This window comes from Cornus florida, unplaced genomic scaffold (assembly GCF_030987335.1).
Source record: "Cornus florida cultivar Cherokee Brave unplaced genomic scaffold, ASM3098733v1 CherokeeBrave_3.0.0_Hap2_Chr01, whole genome shotgun sequence".
Lineage (NCBI taxonomy): Eukaryota > Viridiplantae > Streptophyta > Magnoliopsida > Cornales > Cornaceae > Cornus > Cornus florida.
The window spans coordinates 75494576-75512641 of NW_026775571.1; the positions used below are offsets into that span (position 1 = coordinate 75494576).

Consider the following 18066-nt stretch of genomic DNA (forward strand, 5'->3'; position numbering starts at 1 on the left):
AGTAGATATTACTGGTTCAAGAGCACCCAAGATTAAGGATTAGGTGAGTTCCTCTATCACATTTCATCTGCAATGATTTATATATACAGTAAAATACTAGTTCGTTCTAGTTTCTCTTGTTTTCTATATTCAAGAATCCCTAAATTGTATGCCCTTCAAACCCATCCACTGTCTTCGTCTCTCAAATCCATCTCAACTTCCACAAATCAACACATATTTACAGTCAATTACCTGATGAATTCGTGTGGGTTGAGTCCAAAAACTGCCATTTCAGCTTCCAAACGCGTCAATTTCAAAACCCTAGAAAAACCAGATTCGGTTCTCAACTTCTTCAAGAACCATGGATTGAGCAAGACCCAGATCTCAGATCTCATCAGAAAAGAATCAGAACTTCTCTTATATGATCCCAATAAAACCCTTTTGCCCAAATTCGACTTCTTCTACTCCACTGGCATTTCCCGCACTGATCTCGCGAAGGTTGTATCCAATTGCCCAAGCATTTTGAGACGTAGCTTGAAGAACCAAATCATACTGTCTTTCAATTTGTTGAAGAATCTATTTCATTCAGATGATAAGTTTATGGCGGCCTTTAAACGATTCCCTGGGATAATACTGTTTGATCATAGTGCTATTACATTCCCCAACATTGAAATTTTGAGACAACATGGCGTGCCAGATTTGAGTATTGTGCACTTACTTACTAATCAGCCTAGGTCACTCATGATGCTAAAGCCTGATAGATTCAATGAGGTAGTGGAGGATGTTAAGAAAATGGGTTTAAACCCTTCAACATTACAATTTGTTAGGGCAGTTTATGCATTGACGTCAATGAGCAAATCAACATTGAAAAGGAAGATGGAGGTTTACGAGAAGTGGGGTTAGTCTAAGGAAGAAAGAATGTTGGCTTTTACAAGAGATCCGCGGTGTATGACCATATTTGAGGAGAAGAGAACGGCGGTGCTGGATTTTTATGTCAACACAGTGGGGTGGAAGTCTTCCCTAATTGCCCGTCATCCTATATTATTATCAATGAGCTTGGGAAAGAGGATAATTCCTAGGTGTTCGGTGCTTCAAGTTTTATTGTTGAAAGGTTTGCTTAAGAAACCCATTAGTGTAGCCACATTGTTGATTGGGACAGAGAGTTTGTTCCTTAAGAAATTTGTGACCTCTTATGTGGAAGCTCCTCAATTGTTGAAACTATATCAAGAAAAATTGGACCTTGCAAAATAACATGGTCATGATTATGAAGGTAAGAGTGGAGCTTATCAGTTGTGAATTTTGTACTTTCTAGTTGAACTGAAGTGGCTTACACATCCCCTGTTCTTTTATGCTTTCATTTCCACCACCTGCTATCACACCACCAACTTTTCGAATTAGGTCTTTATGAACAATATTTTTCGTTGGATTTTAAATATCTCAATTAGACTTTTTTGGCAAGTGTTTATTTTGTTTCATTAGAAAATTCTTCAGAGATTTTGTGCTGCTTTAAATCTTCAATGCTTCAAGTATGGATTACATGTTATTCAAAATTGTAATCATGTATGCATTTAGCTGAATGATTTATTAATTTTGTGCAACTCTAAATTTGCGAGATCATCTTAATCTTTAATTTGAAGCATATAAACTGAATATATAAGAGTCATTTTACTTGATGAAGAGTATTGCATTTTATTCATATAATTGAAGATGCTCTAACCACATTCCAAAGTGGCCATAGTTGACGTACATCACTATAAGTAACTGAGTGGCATGCATCAATAATCTATAAATAGCCAGCAGGATAAATAACTGAGTGGCCATGCATCACTAATCTAGCCCAAGGTGCATTTATTTGAGATGTGTTTCAAGTGTTATCCATGTTTATCACTTGCGAGTTTCGTGTACAACATTTGGAATGAGAGAAATAATGCATTTTCAGAAACGAGTCCTCCCTTCCAATGGTGACTCCGAACTCAGTTAAGACTTGTCTTACACATCATATCAAAAGGTTTTCTTTTTTTCTTTTCTTAGAAATGATTTGGATACCCCGGCATATGGTGTAATTAAGTACACAAAGAAAAAAAAAAATCAACAAAAATATGAAGTTTCACACTAGACAAAATTATTCTTTGCATGAAAAATAAAGAAACACCAAAGGATTATTTTGTCAATATTAAATCATGGTATAATTTGAAACAACATTTTGTTTTTACAATATTCAGTTGAAATTAAGAAAAATATTCTTCCTTATCAAGGCGGATCAAGAAATTGTCAGCGGGGACTAATATTTAGATGGGCTAATAGCATGAGTTGTGTGTTTCTGTAGGCTGAAGATCGAGTATAACGAACACTTCTTTTTTTTTTTTTGAATGGTATGTTATTAGCAGGAAATAAATAAATAAAGATTATCACTCCAAAGAATTATGATTTCTATAATCTTTGCCTGTACATAATTAAATATTAGCAGCAATTTGTTATGTAACATGGTTATTGTTATAAGGCCTAATATGGCTGACCATGGTGAATCCTAATTTCTGATTTTGTACACGCACTTAGCATGAAGATGAAGAATCACAACACAATTTTTGTGTGGCTTTTTCATATATAAAGTATCATACTTAATTTTTGCGTGGCCCTATCATACTTTGTGAGAGATAAAAATGGTGATGGTAACTAATTTAGTTATGAAAAAGTGTATGCTAGTGTGATATTGGAGGAAACTAATATAAGGTGGGAACTTATTAAAAGTAGGCTAATGTGGTACAGTTACAAAAGTAGGCTAATGTGGTACAGTTACAAAACTTACCTCTCTACTTTTCATATCCACGAAGACGTAGACATGATGTACATACTTCCAAAAATCGAGAATTTGGATATCAAAAGAAGTATTTATGTTGATTTCCCACCCTCATCTATATAGAAGGTAGTTTTGAGATTTTAGAAATGAATCAAATGACTCTTATATATCCCTTAATTTCCTTGCAGATTTCAAATCAAACCCTTCTATTTGGCTAAGCCTTCCTCGTGAGTGCATCAAAATTGATAAACACATCGTTAACCATTACCCTATTATACAAGATTTAAAAAAGTTAATTTTTTTTACACGGTTAAAAAAATGTAATTGGTCTATCCAACGCTTGGCCTCTTTCAATGAAATAAAGAGGAGCTAAAAAGTTTACTCACAAGGACCATAGCCAACAAATGAATGAATTTGCTTAAGTTGTAAAAACAAAAGATAAACTTAGTACCACCCACAAAACAAATATATGCCGTAAACTTCATGTTAAAGGCTGCAGAAGTGCAAAAAGAGACTAGGATACACATTGATAGGCTCAAACTCCTCTTCTGAGAAGTCAAAGTACTATTGATACACAATTATTTAAAAAGTCAAAGTAAGGTAACATTACCGATTTAAATTTTTTGTATTAGACTTATAAAAAGTAAACCATCACATTTCTATTGATCCACTATAGATAACTTGGTAATTCATGCACTACCGTTATAATAAAAAAAAAAAACACTAAAACTCATTCTCTTAAAAAAATTAAATTTGGACATTGAATTTGGGACAAAAGTAATATCAGAGTTGATTCAAAGGAAATTGATTCATAACACGGTCACTGCTAGATTCATTATCCGAGTCCTCTTTTATAACTTCCAGTGCAAGGTTTTTATCATTCTTAGTTGGAAGGAGTATTTAATTCATAAATTTGCAGTGATCAATATTCATAATTTGATCTATGTTTTTGTTTTCTTCTATAGTAGAGTAACTTTAACTTTAAATCTTTTTGAAGTGATTTTATAATTTTTCAAACCACTTTAGATTCGGGAATACGTTCACTTAACGTAAAGCATTTATTCACAATATAGACAATTTTATATGTAAATAGAAATAGTACTTTTAAGTATAAAACATATATTAAGTCAATCCATAAGAGTAATGTTAGTCTTGACATGATATATGGTTAGTTGTTATTGAAAAATATATTTTCACATAAAATGTATAAAACAATCGACTGAAGGTAAAAATAAATAATCTAAAATATTTGTGTAAATGTATTATGACACATATGATTTACACAAAAACACAAAAATATATATATAAACGGTTGAAAATGCTCTAATTGACACACTCGGGTAGTAACACAATAGGATCATCCGATCACAAATATCTCAGTACACAAAGAATGACCTAGAAGATGGTGAATAGGTCAAGTAAGACTTTTATAATTAAAGTAGGAAAAAAGACAAATATGAATTCACAATGAAGATCAAATAAAATAGCTTACCTTCTTTCAAATCAAATGATCAATTATGTCACAAGAAAGGTTAAATTAATTGACTATATTATATATTGAAAAATAATTTTAACTATATTTGAATACAATAATCTAATTAGTAACTTTGCATTTCAAAAAGTGAAAAGGGTTAAGTAAATATTACTAAACATTATTTTGTATTAATATATTACATAATGAAATGTCACTTTTTTAATTTTTGCTTAAGTTTTGAGCTGCCGCAAGTATTTCTTAATATTATCGTGCTTTAATTTCAATCCAACCAACTATATTACCTTTGAGGGCGGGGCCTTGCCCATCCAAAGTCCTTAATTCTGTCCAAGATTTGTTGCCATTTTGACCTATACTTGTAATTAGATCAAAATTTAAACCCATCGTTTGCTCTTTATTTGCAATTATAAAATTTCAAAATATATTTATTAAATAAATTATTTCTTTTGTTAAGATCCAAGAAAAAAAAAAAAAAAAAGGTATGAAAAGAAGAGGATTAAAAAAAAAATTATCTCTATTGAAAAAAAAAAAGAAGTTAACTTTGTTGAATAAATATTTGTATATATAAAAATAAAAAAAAAATTCACTATGGAATAAATTAGATCTTTTGACTGTCAAAATTAAAATTATTTGCATGGAATAAATTATTTTTTATGAGAGAATTTCTAGAAAACAAAAATAAAGGAATAATAATAATAATAAAGAAAATAAATATGGTACAAAAAAGTTAAAGTTGTATAAAGGGTAGTTGACATTAGAAATTAAGAAATGGTACATTAATGAATTCAAGAATTGTCAATTTTAATTCTTCAAAACATAATTAAATATTAGCAGTCAATTTGTTAAGTAACCATAATTAATTTGTTATTGTCATAAGGCCTAATATGGCTGACCATGGTGAATCCTAATATCTGAAGACTCAGTAAATAGTCACCGACAAAAGGAATATCTGAAGACTCAGTAAATAGTCACCGACAAAAGGAACACGGATTTACATTTTAATGCATTTAGTATGAAGATTGATTTTGTACATGCACTTAGTATGAAGAATCACAACACAATTTTTGGTGTGGTTTTTTCATATATAAAGTATCATAGTGATAAAAATGGTGATGGTAATTAATTTAGTTAAGAAAAACGGGAGCTAGTGTGATATTGAAGGAAACTAATATAAAGAAGCAACTTATAAAATGTTGAAATGAATTCTTCTCTCATTCTATTCCTAGTTGTTACAGTAGGACAGAGCCAATCATTAGTTCCCAACCATGGGGCAAATGGAATAGAAAAAGCTTTTATTGTGTCGCTTAAGTTATATAAGAATTCCTGAGTCCAAGAGTTAAGAATAAACGTATATTGTATCATGCACCTTAATCTCCTGTCATTTACGCCAGTCATAACCCTCAAAACTTAACAACGCCACACAATTTTGAGTCAACCCTCAAAACTTAACAATGTCTGACTCTTCTATTTGACTAAGCCTTCTTCGTGAGTGCATCAAAATCCAACCCTGCCTCTTTCGAAATAAGGAGGAGCGAATTTGCTTAATACAAAACAGGACCATAAGCTTTAGGATTTGATTCCAACTAAATATTAATGTTGGCGGCAGAAGTGCCGGGAGAGTCACTAGATAGTACCATCACGGTTAATGGCAAATGCCCATTAACAGCTTTGGAAAATATACTTTTAGCTTTGGAAAATATATGGCTGCGGGCAATGACATGAGGCCAAGGATCCCAACAAAACCACCACTCAACCCTAAAAAATTACAGGTACAACCGTATATAATACAATTTCCATTTCATCTCTACAGGGACATTGAGTTTACAGAGGGGTGTAAGATTTCTAGAAACAATGAGATAACAACCTTATTAACAAACTTTGGGAAGAGAGATCAGATTTTAGGTCTAATGAAGAGCCTTAGTGGAAAACCATGACCTGGTTTTGAAGATGTGATAGATGAGGATTCGATTGTGTCCGAAAAAAAAGAGTTAATCAACCGGATAAGCTCAACCGTTCCTCCAGCCACGAATAAATTAAGATTGATTCAAATAAAAATAAAAAAGCAAACTTAACCATCTAATAAAACTGCAGTAATTTGGGAAAAAACCTGTCTATAAGTTCATTGCAGGCAAAAAAGAAACACACCAGCATAAGAGTTAAGAATATAAAATTCCAAACCCATCATTACAATTTTCTTGAAACACTATTGAACAGCATAACACAAAAAGAAAGTTCTCTCAAACAAATGCCTCAATTAATATAGCTCCCACCATTGAGCTAATTTCACAGATCTTGCACGCTCAAACCTGAAAATGCAAATGAACAGATATAGTTTTAGACAATTCACTGCACTATCAATGCAATCAAAAGAGAACATCGAGATACAGTCACCAGTGACACCTAATGCTACACAACAAGGGGAAGTGACAATTCAATCTTTTTCTAGTACATAACTAAGCAACATCAACTTCAAAAATATAAGATATGTGACAAAGACTAATGACATCTCGGTTAGTCCTCTGAAGTTTCTAGATGACAAATTTCCTCCCCTTCCACCCTTCCAAAATCTAATGAACTCCCAAATAAATTAGTGGTATTTTGGTGCAAGATTAAAACTGCCAGCTGATGTTAGCCATTTTAACCAGGTATATATGCCATGTTGAATCCATGACCCCCTAAAATACATACTTGGTTCAATGGGTCAGTAAACATACATCCTGTGCATAAACATGTGTTGTGTGTGTGTGCGCGCATAAAATCCACAGGTCAACCATACTACAATCCATAACATCAAACATTTTTACTTTCTACAACAGTTACATCATCAACGAGATAAATCAAGTAAAATTTCAGCAGTAAGAAAAAGTAACTAACCTGGAGGGAGAGATTGCTTCAACTTGTCAGCCTTCTCTGAGTCGAAAACACAAAGTGTGTACAGGTACTTGGAGCAACGGACCTTGAACTTCACAACATCTTTGCTCCTCTTGATTTTCACGGAACGTGCATCCTTCCTTCTCGCGGTAAGGAGGAAATCCTTGATCTCATGAATTTGCTTGGGCTGAGCATTATAAACAAAAGGAAACAGTTAGCATCAAAGTACATTCCTAAACTTAACATCCCCACCATCCACCCCAACAAGAAAAGGAAAAAGAAAAAAGAAGAGTAGAATGACATCCAAAGTGAATTTGAATATCCACATTAATTTTCCTAATATCAGCATAATTGTTACTATTATTAATATCCAATAAGTGAAATCACTAATTTCAGTATCCAATGGGACCAAGCTAGAACAGAGACCAAGTAACAATTGTTATTATTTAATACGTGCATTCACTAATTTTAGTATACAATGGAGCAAAGTTAAAACAGAGATAAAGTAACATTATTAGTATCATTGAGCAAGTAAAATCACTAAATTAAGTATATAATGGAACAAAGCTAAATCTATTAAACAGATACCACCATAAAAAACATAAACTATTATAGTATAGCTTGTATTTATATTTTCATATTATAGAATGTGAACAAGATTACCCAAAAGAACAATGAAGTGTGCCTAACAGCAGCTCCAAGAATTTAACAAAATAATGTCTTTTAGGTAAGATAGTGTGCAATATTGGTATTTCAATCATTTTGAACAATTAATATAATAAAATTGAATTAATAGACATTGTTTTCAGGTGAATTGTCGAATCATTATAGATCAATATCCATACTTGATATCCTGTGAGAAAACTGGGTTAAATTTATAGCATCAGCGTATAAGCCTAAATTTTTCATTTTCCCTGAAGTTTTTCTTAAAAAAAAAATAATAAAAAAAAAATAAAAAATTATCCATCAAACCAGTGCCTCTGGTAAATTCATAGATCATCACTATACATAAATACACACATATTAACATGGTTAAATACACCAAAAATAACTTGACATGAGAACATAATATATGAATAAACTCCCATAATCAGCACGAAACCTTCAAATGTATAAACCCTAAACAAAGCTAAAGTTGAATCTTCCGTTAAGCTATCAGAAACACTAATTATATATAAATAATGTTAAAATATCATGGATTCTCAAATTAAATCCGATAAATAGATAAGAAACTTGTCAATTCCTAAGTTATAAAGGAAAATCTGAAAGTAACTAGAGAGAGAGAAAGAGAACCATTTTGGCTTCTGAAACAGAGATTTCCGCAGAAGCTTGCACGTTCCAAAACCCTAGCTGTATAGGTCTGTGGCTCCTCTGACTCTGAGAATATATATAGGTAGGGTTTGGGAGCAAGTGTGTATTCGATGTTAGGTTTACATGAGGAGGGCACATGGCCCAACTTGTCAAACAACTATTACAATGGGCTCACAGTGTTGGGCCCAATTCATAAATTTTAAAAAATACTAAGTCTACGTTAGGCCCAATACACTCGTATTTTAAAAAATACGTGTGTTTGGTGAGGGTTATATTAAGATACTTGTCACTTCCTCGATCCGTCCCTTTTCTCCAAGTGTAAACGTTATTCTGTCTTTAGGAATTTAAGATGGATTTTTCTTTTTTCTTTTTTAAGAAAATACATAAATTTTTTGGTCATATGTGCGGATTGTCACGGGTAGGTTGGAGTGGAAATGTCTTCCCATTTCAAGAATTTTGTAGATTATTTTCATAATTGTAATATATATATTTTTCTTATACTGAAAATAAAATTTAACTTCTCAATTAGAAATTCAGATTTAATATTATTGTAAAAACAACAAAATAAAAAATAAATAAAAATTCTAAAATAAGAATAATACAAAAGGATATTTGGTTATTAAAATAGTATTAATTAGAATTTGTTTAATATATACCTCCTATTATTAATATAAAATAAAATATAAACACAAATTGTAATTTATTACTATAAACGGGACGGGATGACCCTTTTCCCATTTCCGTCCTATAATTATGCAGATTTTTAATCCTAATTTCCAACTCCGAAACTATTTAATCACCTCATAACTGTTCTAAATGGGCCAGGTATTTTGGCATTCATAGTCATATGGTCTAATTTGGATATTTGACTAACTGAAATTTGTACAAGGCTTACTAAGACCCAAATGTTTTGGGGAACGGATCCTCTTTAATAAAAATTATCTCCAAATATCTACAGGTATTAATCCTATGGCTACTAAGACGACACGTCAACAACTTTTTTGACTCACTAAATATATTAAAAGTTACTGCACTTTCTTAAAATATCTAACTATGTTAAATTACAGATTTACCCATATTAAAAAAAAAACTTTTTTATCCTTTCTCGTCTCTTCGTTCTCTCTCCTATATATATATATATATATATATACACACGCGCGCGGCTAGAACAAACCCAGTTTGCTCCTTTTCTTGATCTGCCATTGACAACTCTCTCTCTCTCAAACCTCCTCTTTCTTTCTTTATTTCTATGTCGTTCCAGAGAGTTGTGTGTATCATCAAATTGGGTTCACAGGAATCCATTGAAAAGTGGAGAAAAAAATGCTTCAAACCTTCAATCAACAAAACTGTTCAAGCTTGAAACCTTCAAACCTTCAATCAACAAAACTGTTCAACCTTGAAACCTTCAAATCAATTAATAATTCTAATGCTTGGTGATGGCAATCAACAAAACTGTTCAAACTCTTAAATATATATTATTGGAGAACTATAATTGAATTTCCTAAATAGGATATAAATACAAGTTGAAGGATCATAATCAATTTTTATTGGAATTGACAAAAATAAAAAATAAAAAATTGATTCAACAGTAAAGAAGAGAGTTGAATTGTAGATAATCTGTATATATATATATATATATATATATATATAGGAGAGAAGAAAGAGAGGAGAAAAAGAAAAAAAAAAAATTAATGTGGGTAAACCTATAATTTAACATAGTTAAATATTTTAAGAAAGTGCAGTAACTTTTAATGCCTCAGTAGTCGTAGGATTGATACACGTACGTAAATGCTTGGAGAGAAATTTTATTGGAGAGGATCCTTTCTAATTTTTTCAACCCCAATTTTTTTCCAAAACCTATTAATGATAATTATTTATAGTTATTGGCGGTGATTTTGAATTGGAAAATTAAAGTTAGCCTCCTAAAATTCTTTAATTCGCACTTATAGTTACTTATTTATGTTAATTAAAGGTAGTTTGCTAAAGAATCACTTGTAAACCCCATCAAAGTCCATTAAAGAATTACACGTATATGTAAAACCCCATCAAGGTGGTCTTTGCTAGCCAATTGTATGCCAATCTCGAATTCTTACCATCACTACAAAGTCCCTGAGTGTTACATATGTAATTTTTTTTTATTATTTGAAGAGGGAGGAGAAAGAATGCTAGACAATTGATAAGCTCATTTATCACTCCAGCTGATTTGGTCGAATGTAATTAGGACACTTGTCTAAAAAATTTTAAAAATTTAAAAATAGACATTACCCATTTCGTACGGATTAAACCCTTTTCTTCTTCTTCTTTCCATAACTTTTTTTTTGGTCTTCCCTTCTTAATCACAATCATCTACCTCTCTCTCTCTCTCTCTCTCTCTCCATAGCAAAACAAACCCTTTTTTTAGCCCTAATATTATTATATAGCGATCTCCGTTTTAACCCTAATATTATTGTATAGCTATCCTTTTTCTTTTCCTTTTTTTTTTTTATTGTAAATTTTATGTTCTTGATATACCGATAGATGATTATTCAATGAAAATTAATAAGAAAACCTCATTGCTTTGCTCCAAAAATAAAAGTTTTGATCAACTCCATATCAATCAAGAAGGAGAGATGGTTATTGGTTGAGAGGATACTTTGGATTCAATCCATGATGTGTGTTTCTAAGTTTGCAAGAAATAAGGCCAGCTATCTTGATTTAGAAGGAAAGCTAAAAGAAAAAAAAAAATGGAAAAAAAAAAAAAAGAGTAATGCCCATCTTTAATTTTTTATTTATTTTTAGACAGGAGTAACTGGGATGAACTTCATCCTCCTAAGAAGTATTGCCTTTTATTTTTCTCATTCTAGTTCTGGATATGCTCTTAAAATTTTACATTAAAAATGCACCCAAACTAAAATAATTACAATTATTTTATTTTATTTTATTTTTAAAACTTAATCTTATATTACTATTTCGGCCCCCCCCCCCCCAAATAGAGATTCTTGGCTCTGCCCTGGTGACTTGAGAACGGTTCCTCATATAGTCTATCAACTTTATATGTTTAATCTTTAAGTTGGTGGAAACGTCTATTTCTTAATAATTGATGAACATGCATTGTTGGTTCACCATCTTTACTTTCTCACTTTAATAATTTTTTTCCCATTTTTTTCTTTCTCACTCTTTTTTTTTTTTTTTTTTTTAAAAATATATATATTTATTAATAATTACTCAGAAAACTAAAAAGCACTGAGCCCTACCAATGTCCCAATTCGATAGGAGATACGTGAAATTCACAATGTAAAAGCATAGAAGTGAATTAATGGTTGTGACACTTGAGTGTGAGTATATATATATATATATAGCGATAGAGATATTTATTTGTTATGAAGTTTTGTAAAATAGATAAGAAGAAATAGATTCAAGACTAGTTTAGCACTAGTCATATCTAAAATCTAGAAAAGTTATTTTCCACTATGTAATGTTGGCCTATGGCATTTAAAAAGTCCATATATGCTATTCATATCACTAGACAAGAAGACAACCATGGGATTCAGTTGGTGTACTTCTGCTTGCCACCAATCTCTTTTCATAGGCCCCTCTTCTCTTTCCCAATTTATTTTTTTATTTTCTTATTCTTTTTCACCCGACAAGGTAGGGGAGAAGACATATGGCCGGAAATGAGTCAACCTAGACACTCACACGATTCAAGGAATGCCTTTACTAACTGGACTACCCAACTCATCCTCATTTATCAATTTATTTAGTGTACGTATATATCCTCCCAAGACTTTAAACCCTTACCTACAGGGTGTAGCGGTATTGCCCGAGTGATAAAAGGGTCAGGCCTAAAGTGCCCCCACTTTATTAGTCTTGGGTACCACTAAACCTAATAAAAAATATTATATGGCGCTGATTTTCCCTAAGGAATGTTGTACTAGACCTGTGAAGGATATTATATAGTTCCAAATAAATAAGGTTGCAAGGTGATTGCTATCAAATACGAACATTTTTGCTTACATTTATCAGCTCAATTATTTTCTATTACGTGAGCAATGACTCCTACTCATGCATGCAATGTGTTTGTATTTATATTTATCATGTAATGAATTTTTTTTTTTTTTTTTTTTTTTTTTTTTTTTTTTTTTTTTTTTTTTTGATGTTTGATGGGATTTTGAATCTTGTTGTCTACTCCATGGAGGATCCCAAATAATATTTATAAATCTAATGTATATACGGATAAACCCTATATGCCATAGTACCACATTCGACTCAATTATGATTCACCAGAGTACCATCATAAGCTAGGAAGAAATATCCTCTTCCCCAATCTGGTTCTACTATTCTAATTCATAAAAGAGAGATTTATGTCCCGTGGTTGTGTCTACAATGAACCCGGGAATCGGTTGAGAAAAATCATCTTTCGAAATATCCAGACACGTACATATATGTATTCAAGAGTTGGTGGTTTAATATAAAGTATCTCTTCTCTTTTTGAAGTGAAAGGTACTTAAATTTTCTCAAAAAATATTCTGCGAGTATATATACTTATATATAGAATCATATGAATTTGCTATCTATTAAAATATAGAACTAAATGCCGATGCTCTAAGCTTTTTGGAATAAGTAGAATATTGGATGCAAAAAAGGCATAAAAAAATATGCATTCTATTAAAAAAAAAAAGAGTTTGTGCCATATTATAAGTCAACAATTTCGACCGAGATCCTCAGCTTATAAAGTTAGGGATTTTGTCCGAAGGCTCTGATTGGCGCAATACAAGAGAGTGGCAGAGTAGTTGGGTCCCGCTCCCTTATATTTGGCCAATCAGTGTCTTCGGCCAAAATCTTCAGCTTATAAAGCATTCAAAAAAAAATAAGAAATATCATGACTGAAAAAGAAACATGATTTTAACGACCTTCTTTTATCAAAAGTAGGGCTTGTTCATCTTTTAAGTGTTTCCTTTCACTCATATTGGTTGAATAACTTCTTACAATAAAGAATACAAACTTATATATAGGGGATCATCATTGGTTTCTTTAAGGCTTCATTATCAGATTTTTTTCAATAGATTCATCTTTAGATGTTGTATTTATCTCCAAGCTGTTCACTCAAATCCTAGCCATTTGAACCATTTTTTAGGTTGTGATAGCATTCATATATACTAATACAATCTCTCACTTCCTCAACCAATAGCTGTGATTAGGCAAGATGAACGCAAGATTCCATTAATAAATTGTAGTATAGACGTACCATTAATGACATGGTATCTTATATACATATGCATTTACATATATACATAATTATATATACCATACAGAACCTAGTAGCTAGCCTGCAACACATTATCAGACAGTAAGTTACAGATCCCATCAAACTATATATATATATATATATATATATATGAATAAGTAATTAGACATATTACTATATATGAATGTTTTAAGAAGATGATTCATAAACAAAGATAGAAGCAATTTACAGATCGATCCCATTAACCTAAAACACCAATCATTTATGATTGAGTACTTAATTGATATATCTAGCTAGCTAGCCACTTACACCTACTTACTATATATATATATATATATGGGTTGAAAGAAAAGGATGTTACTATAGGCCAGGAAGAACATGATTATCATCTATACTTCACTTTAATGCATACATGCAATAATTGATCTGGATAAACGTACAAGTGATGGATATATGAGAAGGAACACATGCATTATCAGACAATAAGTTACAGATCCCATCAAACTATAAATATATAACTAACTATATATATATGAATAAGTAATTAGACATATTACTATATATGAATGTGAAGAAGATGATTCATAAACAAAGATAGAAGCAATTTACAGATCCCATTAACCTAAAACACCAATCATGTTTTGAGTACTTAATTAATATATCTAGCTAGCTACTTACACCTACTTACTATATATATATATATGGGATGAAAGAAAAGGATGTTACTATAGGGAAGAACATGATTATCATCTATACTTCACTTTAATGCATACATGCAATAATTGATCTGGATAACCAAGTGATGGATATATGAGAAGGAAAAGGACTTAAAGCAAACAATCCAAATGGGAAAAGGGTTGAGATGGAATTTATAAAAGAGGCACAATTGCAAACACTTTCAAACAAGAACAAAGTTAGAAAAAGCAAAAGAAAGCAACACACAAACTCCCAACCGCAAAGCATAAGAAATTAAAGTTGGACCAAAGAAACAACAAGAAGGTATTAATGGAGAAGATGATTAATAAGAAAAACAGAAAAGAAAGAAAATAAAAAGGAAATCTTTCTATGTTCATATATGGCTTCCATATATCTCCAAATATAATAAAAACTCCATGCTAAGAGCTTGACTTGATTGTAGCAATGTTGTCCTGACCATTCTATCTAGGGTTTCCATGCTGAAGCCCATACTACTGGTTCCTCTTTCCATGTCAAGTAGATTCCTGAGCCTTGATCTCCTTGTGGCAGCAAATGAGACCAACCGGCTCGGTATCTCTTTAGCAGCGCCTTGACATCATCAACAACATCGTCGCTGAATCCAACTGGTGAAAAAACCTCCTTGAGCCTCCTACACCATTGGCTTCCTCTCTCTCTCCTCTCAGTACAGTCTCCCAAACTGTCTATTTCATCATGATCATCATCACAAGCTAAAACCCTAACTATGCTCCTTGAACACTCCTTCTCCAACATCAATCTCTCATTACTAGTGGCGCCAAAGCTCTCCTCCAGCATCTCAAAGTACAATGTGTAGAATCTAAGGCACTCTTCGAAGCACTGCATGAAATCATCATCACTAGAGGTGCCAAAATCAGCTTCTTCTTCAACAACTGTCACAACCCGAGGCCCAAACGATCTGATCATCTGAATCACGGACTCCCTTTGCTTCACTTCAACATTTCTCAAGGCCCCAACACAATTCACTGCGATGGCTTCGCCTTCTTCAATCCGTAAACACTCTTTTGTGAGCTCTCCCAAGTGATTCAGTTCGCTTATCACGTTAAACTCAAAGGGAACTCCCATTAGTCTCGCGAACTTCTCCATCCTTTTCGCTATGTCCTTCATTACTGATCTTACAATGGCCACAGTCACCACAACCGTGAGCTTCAAATGCGGTGTCTCGTCATTTCTTGTAGCCAAGGCCTCTAGCAAAGTAGGCCATTGAGTACAAAGGGTGTTGCTCATATCAATTATGTGGAGTTTGGTTTCTCCTTCTAGGGCTTCCAAAATAGCCCCATTAGATGCCACATGACCAAAAGTTGTCCAAGGGCTCAACTCTTGGAACTTCAGTATCAACTTCCTAGCAGAATCGAAGGAGTGGCTCTTCTCAGCAACTGAATTTAGGGTTTTGTAACACCGTAGGCCGGATTCTGTAGCCCTACAAAAGAGAGCTTGCGAGAAATAAGATGCTAACTTCTGATCACAATCGCCATAAGGGGACGAGAGCTCGTTCAGCCTCCACAGAAGGTGATTGATCTCGGTAGAGTCCTTCGCGGAGATTGCTCTTGCACAATCCCTGAGAAGACTCGCTGCCCACTTCCCATCTGAGCCACAAGGCTCGCTGGAGTCTGATGATCGGCTGGTGGACGTATAGCTAGTCTGAGGCTGGTGGTTGGTGCTGCTTTTCATGTCTAGCTGATGAAGAACATTGCTGTGATGGTTGGTGTGTGTGAAGTGTGTGATGATTAATGGTGGAGCAAAGAGAGTTGCGTCCATGTTTTATGTAGGTCTAGCTTGATCGCTTTGAGGCTCCTTTGCAAGCTCAACCCCATATGGTCTTAAGTAGGATGAGAAGTGGCCAAGTACAAACCTATGATTTGGATGCCTTAGTACTGTTATATTTGGGGGTCATTGTCATGCTATTCTATATTGTATTGCTTATATATATATATATGTAATGGAATATTATCATACTTTGTGATCCAGACTGCATAACCAACTCATGAATCAAAGTTAGACTGGTAAGTTATTATCACATGAACTATGAAAGTAACATATATATATATTATAGCAAAATATGTATATATTCTAACAAAATTAAAGGCCAACCCGATAAACAAGACTCCTGCGTGATAAACAAACATAATTCATATAAACGGCCAAAAATATTGTAAGAATCAATGCCATAAAAACCAGATCAGAGGTCAGATTAGAAAGGCAATTCATTTATATTAACACAGTATAGCGCAATCAAAGAGAGTTTTTTTTTTTTTTTTTTTTTTTTTTTTTTTTCTTTAAAATATACATATATATATATATATATATATATATATATATATATAGATATATATATTATGGTTGATCAGCATAAGAGAGAAAAAAAAAAAATGAATTACTAAATTGTAGATAAAAGGCTGAAAACTTGAATATATGTATATATATATATATATATATATATATATATTTCCCAATGATTCATTTGATTATTCCAGCTCACTTGTTCAATATAATCCATTTCAGAAATGTACAACAGTTGCATGGTCTATCTTAATGCAACAAACTTTTTGCGAACCAAAAGAGAACAAAAATATAAATCCAAAAATGATTAAGCCTTTGTCTTCATAATTTTTATTTATTACGAAAGAGTTTTTGGTTACTAAATGGCAGCTTACTCATTTTTCTGATATATCAACATTTTTGTATTATATCAACATAATTCTATTATGTTTAATTATATTAACTTTATATTAGTTATAGTAACTTTTACTCTTTTCTAGAGTTATTGCTACAGTCGCTACTTAAGTACTGTAGAAACTCAAATATATATAATATATCATATCAACAAAATCATACGTTATTTAATTTTCTAGGGTGAACTTCCAGTGGGTGTAACCCTCAGTTTTATAAATTAAAGTAGTTTCTGAATCATCACCATTATTGGTTTTGTTGCTATGCACTAATCCTTTTCATACATAAAAATTACTCAAAAAGAAAATGTGTCTTTTATTTTTGTACTTAGCTTTTGATACTTTGTCGTCAATCCAATCCATTAGACCATCCTCATCTTATAAGTGCTACAAATATTTAAACATAAAATAATACTATCAACAGATCAATGCTACTTTTTCGTATTCTAAAGTAAAAGATAGGGAGTTCATGTCCTTAAATGAGATGCCAGGGTGTGCAGGTTTTTTTTTTTTTAAACTCCTCTTTGTTGTTATGCATCTTGATATTAGGGATAAAATGAAAAATAACTCCCTTAAACTATTGTTATTTTACAAATAATCCTCTGAACGAGTTAAATTACTGATTTGTTGTAATTAAGAACAAACTCATTAAAAAAACTATTTTACCACTTCTCATTAAATTTGTCATTTCTTATTAAATTATTATTATTATTTTTCTGGTCAATGTTAATTATACTATTTACCTTAATTTTATTATTAGTATCAATTTATCATTAAAAAAAAAAAAAAAAAATTAGATTTGTAACTACCATTTCTAAATTGATTAACTTATTATTAAATAATAAAATTTATTATAACTGGTTTAAACTTTTTTATAGAAGAAAAATACCTTCTTTTTTCATACAATATATTGATGAAAAATTAATAAATTATTTAAATAAAAAATACCTTTTTATGTAATATATATATTCATAAAAAATTAAGAAATTAA

General features: G+C 31.8%; 3 protein-coding genes across 3 annotated transcripts; 1 reads left to right on the top strand and 2 right to left on the bottom strand.

The window, feature by feature from the left end:
* Positions 1 to 234: 234 nt before the first annotated feature.
* Positions 235 to 882, top strand: LOC132275032 (transcription termination factor MTERF6, chloroplastic/mitochondrial-like). Its single transcript, XM_059776412.1, has one exon. The coding sequence runs from the start codon at positions 235 to 237 to the stop codon at positions 880 to 882; it is 648 nt and encodes a 215-aa protein (XP_059632395.1).
* Positions 883 to 6362: 5480 nt separating this feature from the next.
* Positions 6363 to 8574, bottom strand: LOC132301514 (large ribosomal subunit protein eL38z/eL38y). The gene is made up of 3 exons (XM_059798764.1): positions 8433 to 8574; positions 7143 to 7326; positions 6363 to 6574 (listed from the first exon to the last, which is right to left on the bottom strand). Exons 1-3 carry the CDS (start codon positions 8433 to 8435, stop codon positions 6552 to 6554), a joined length of 210 nt encoding a protein of 69 aa, XP_059654747.1. The 5' UTR covers positions 8436 to 8574; the 3' UTR covers positions 6363 to 6551.
* A 5896-nt stretch (positions 8575 to 14470) lies between these two features.
* Positions 14471 to 16232, bottom strand: LOC132301521 (protein SHORT-ROOT-like). Its single transcript, XM_059798769.1, has one exon. It carries the CDS (start codon positions 16162 to 16164, stop codon positions 14836 to 14838), a length of 1329 nt encoding a protein of 442 aa, XP_059654752.1. The 5' UTR covers positions 16165 to 16232; the 3' UTR covers positions 14471 to 14835.
* Positions 16233 to 18066: the final 1834 nt, after the last annotated feature.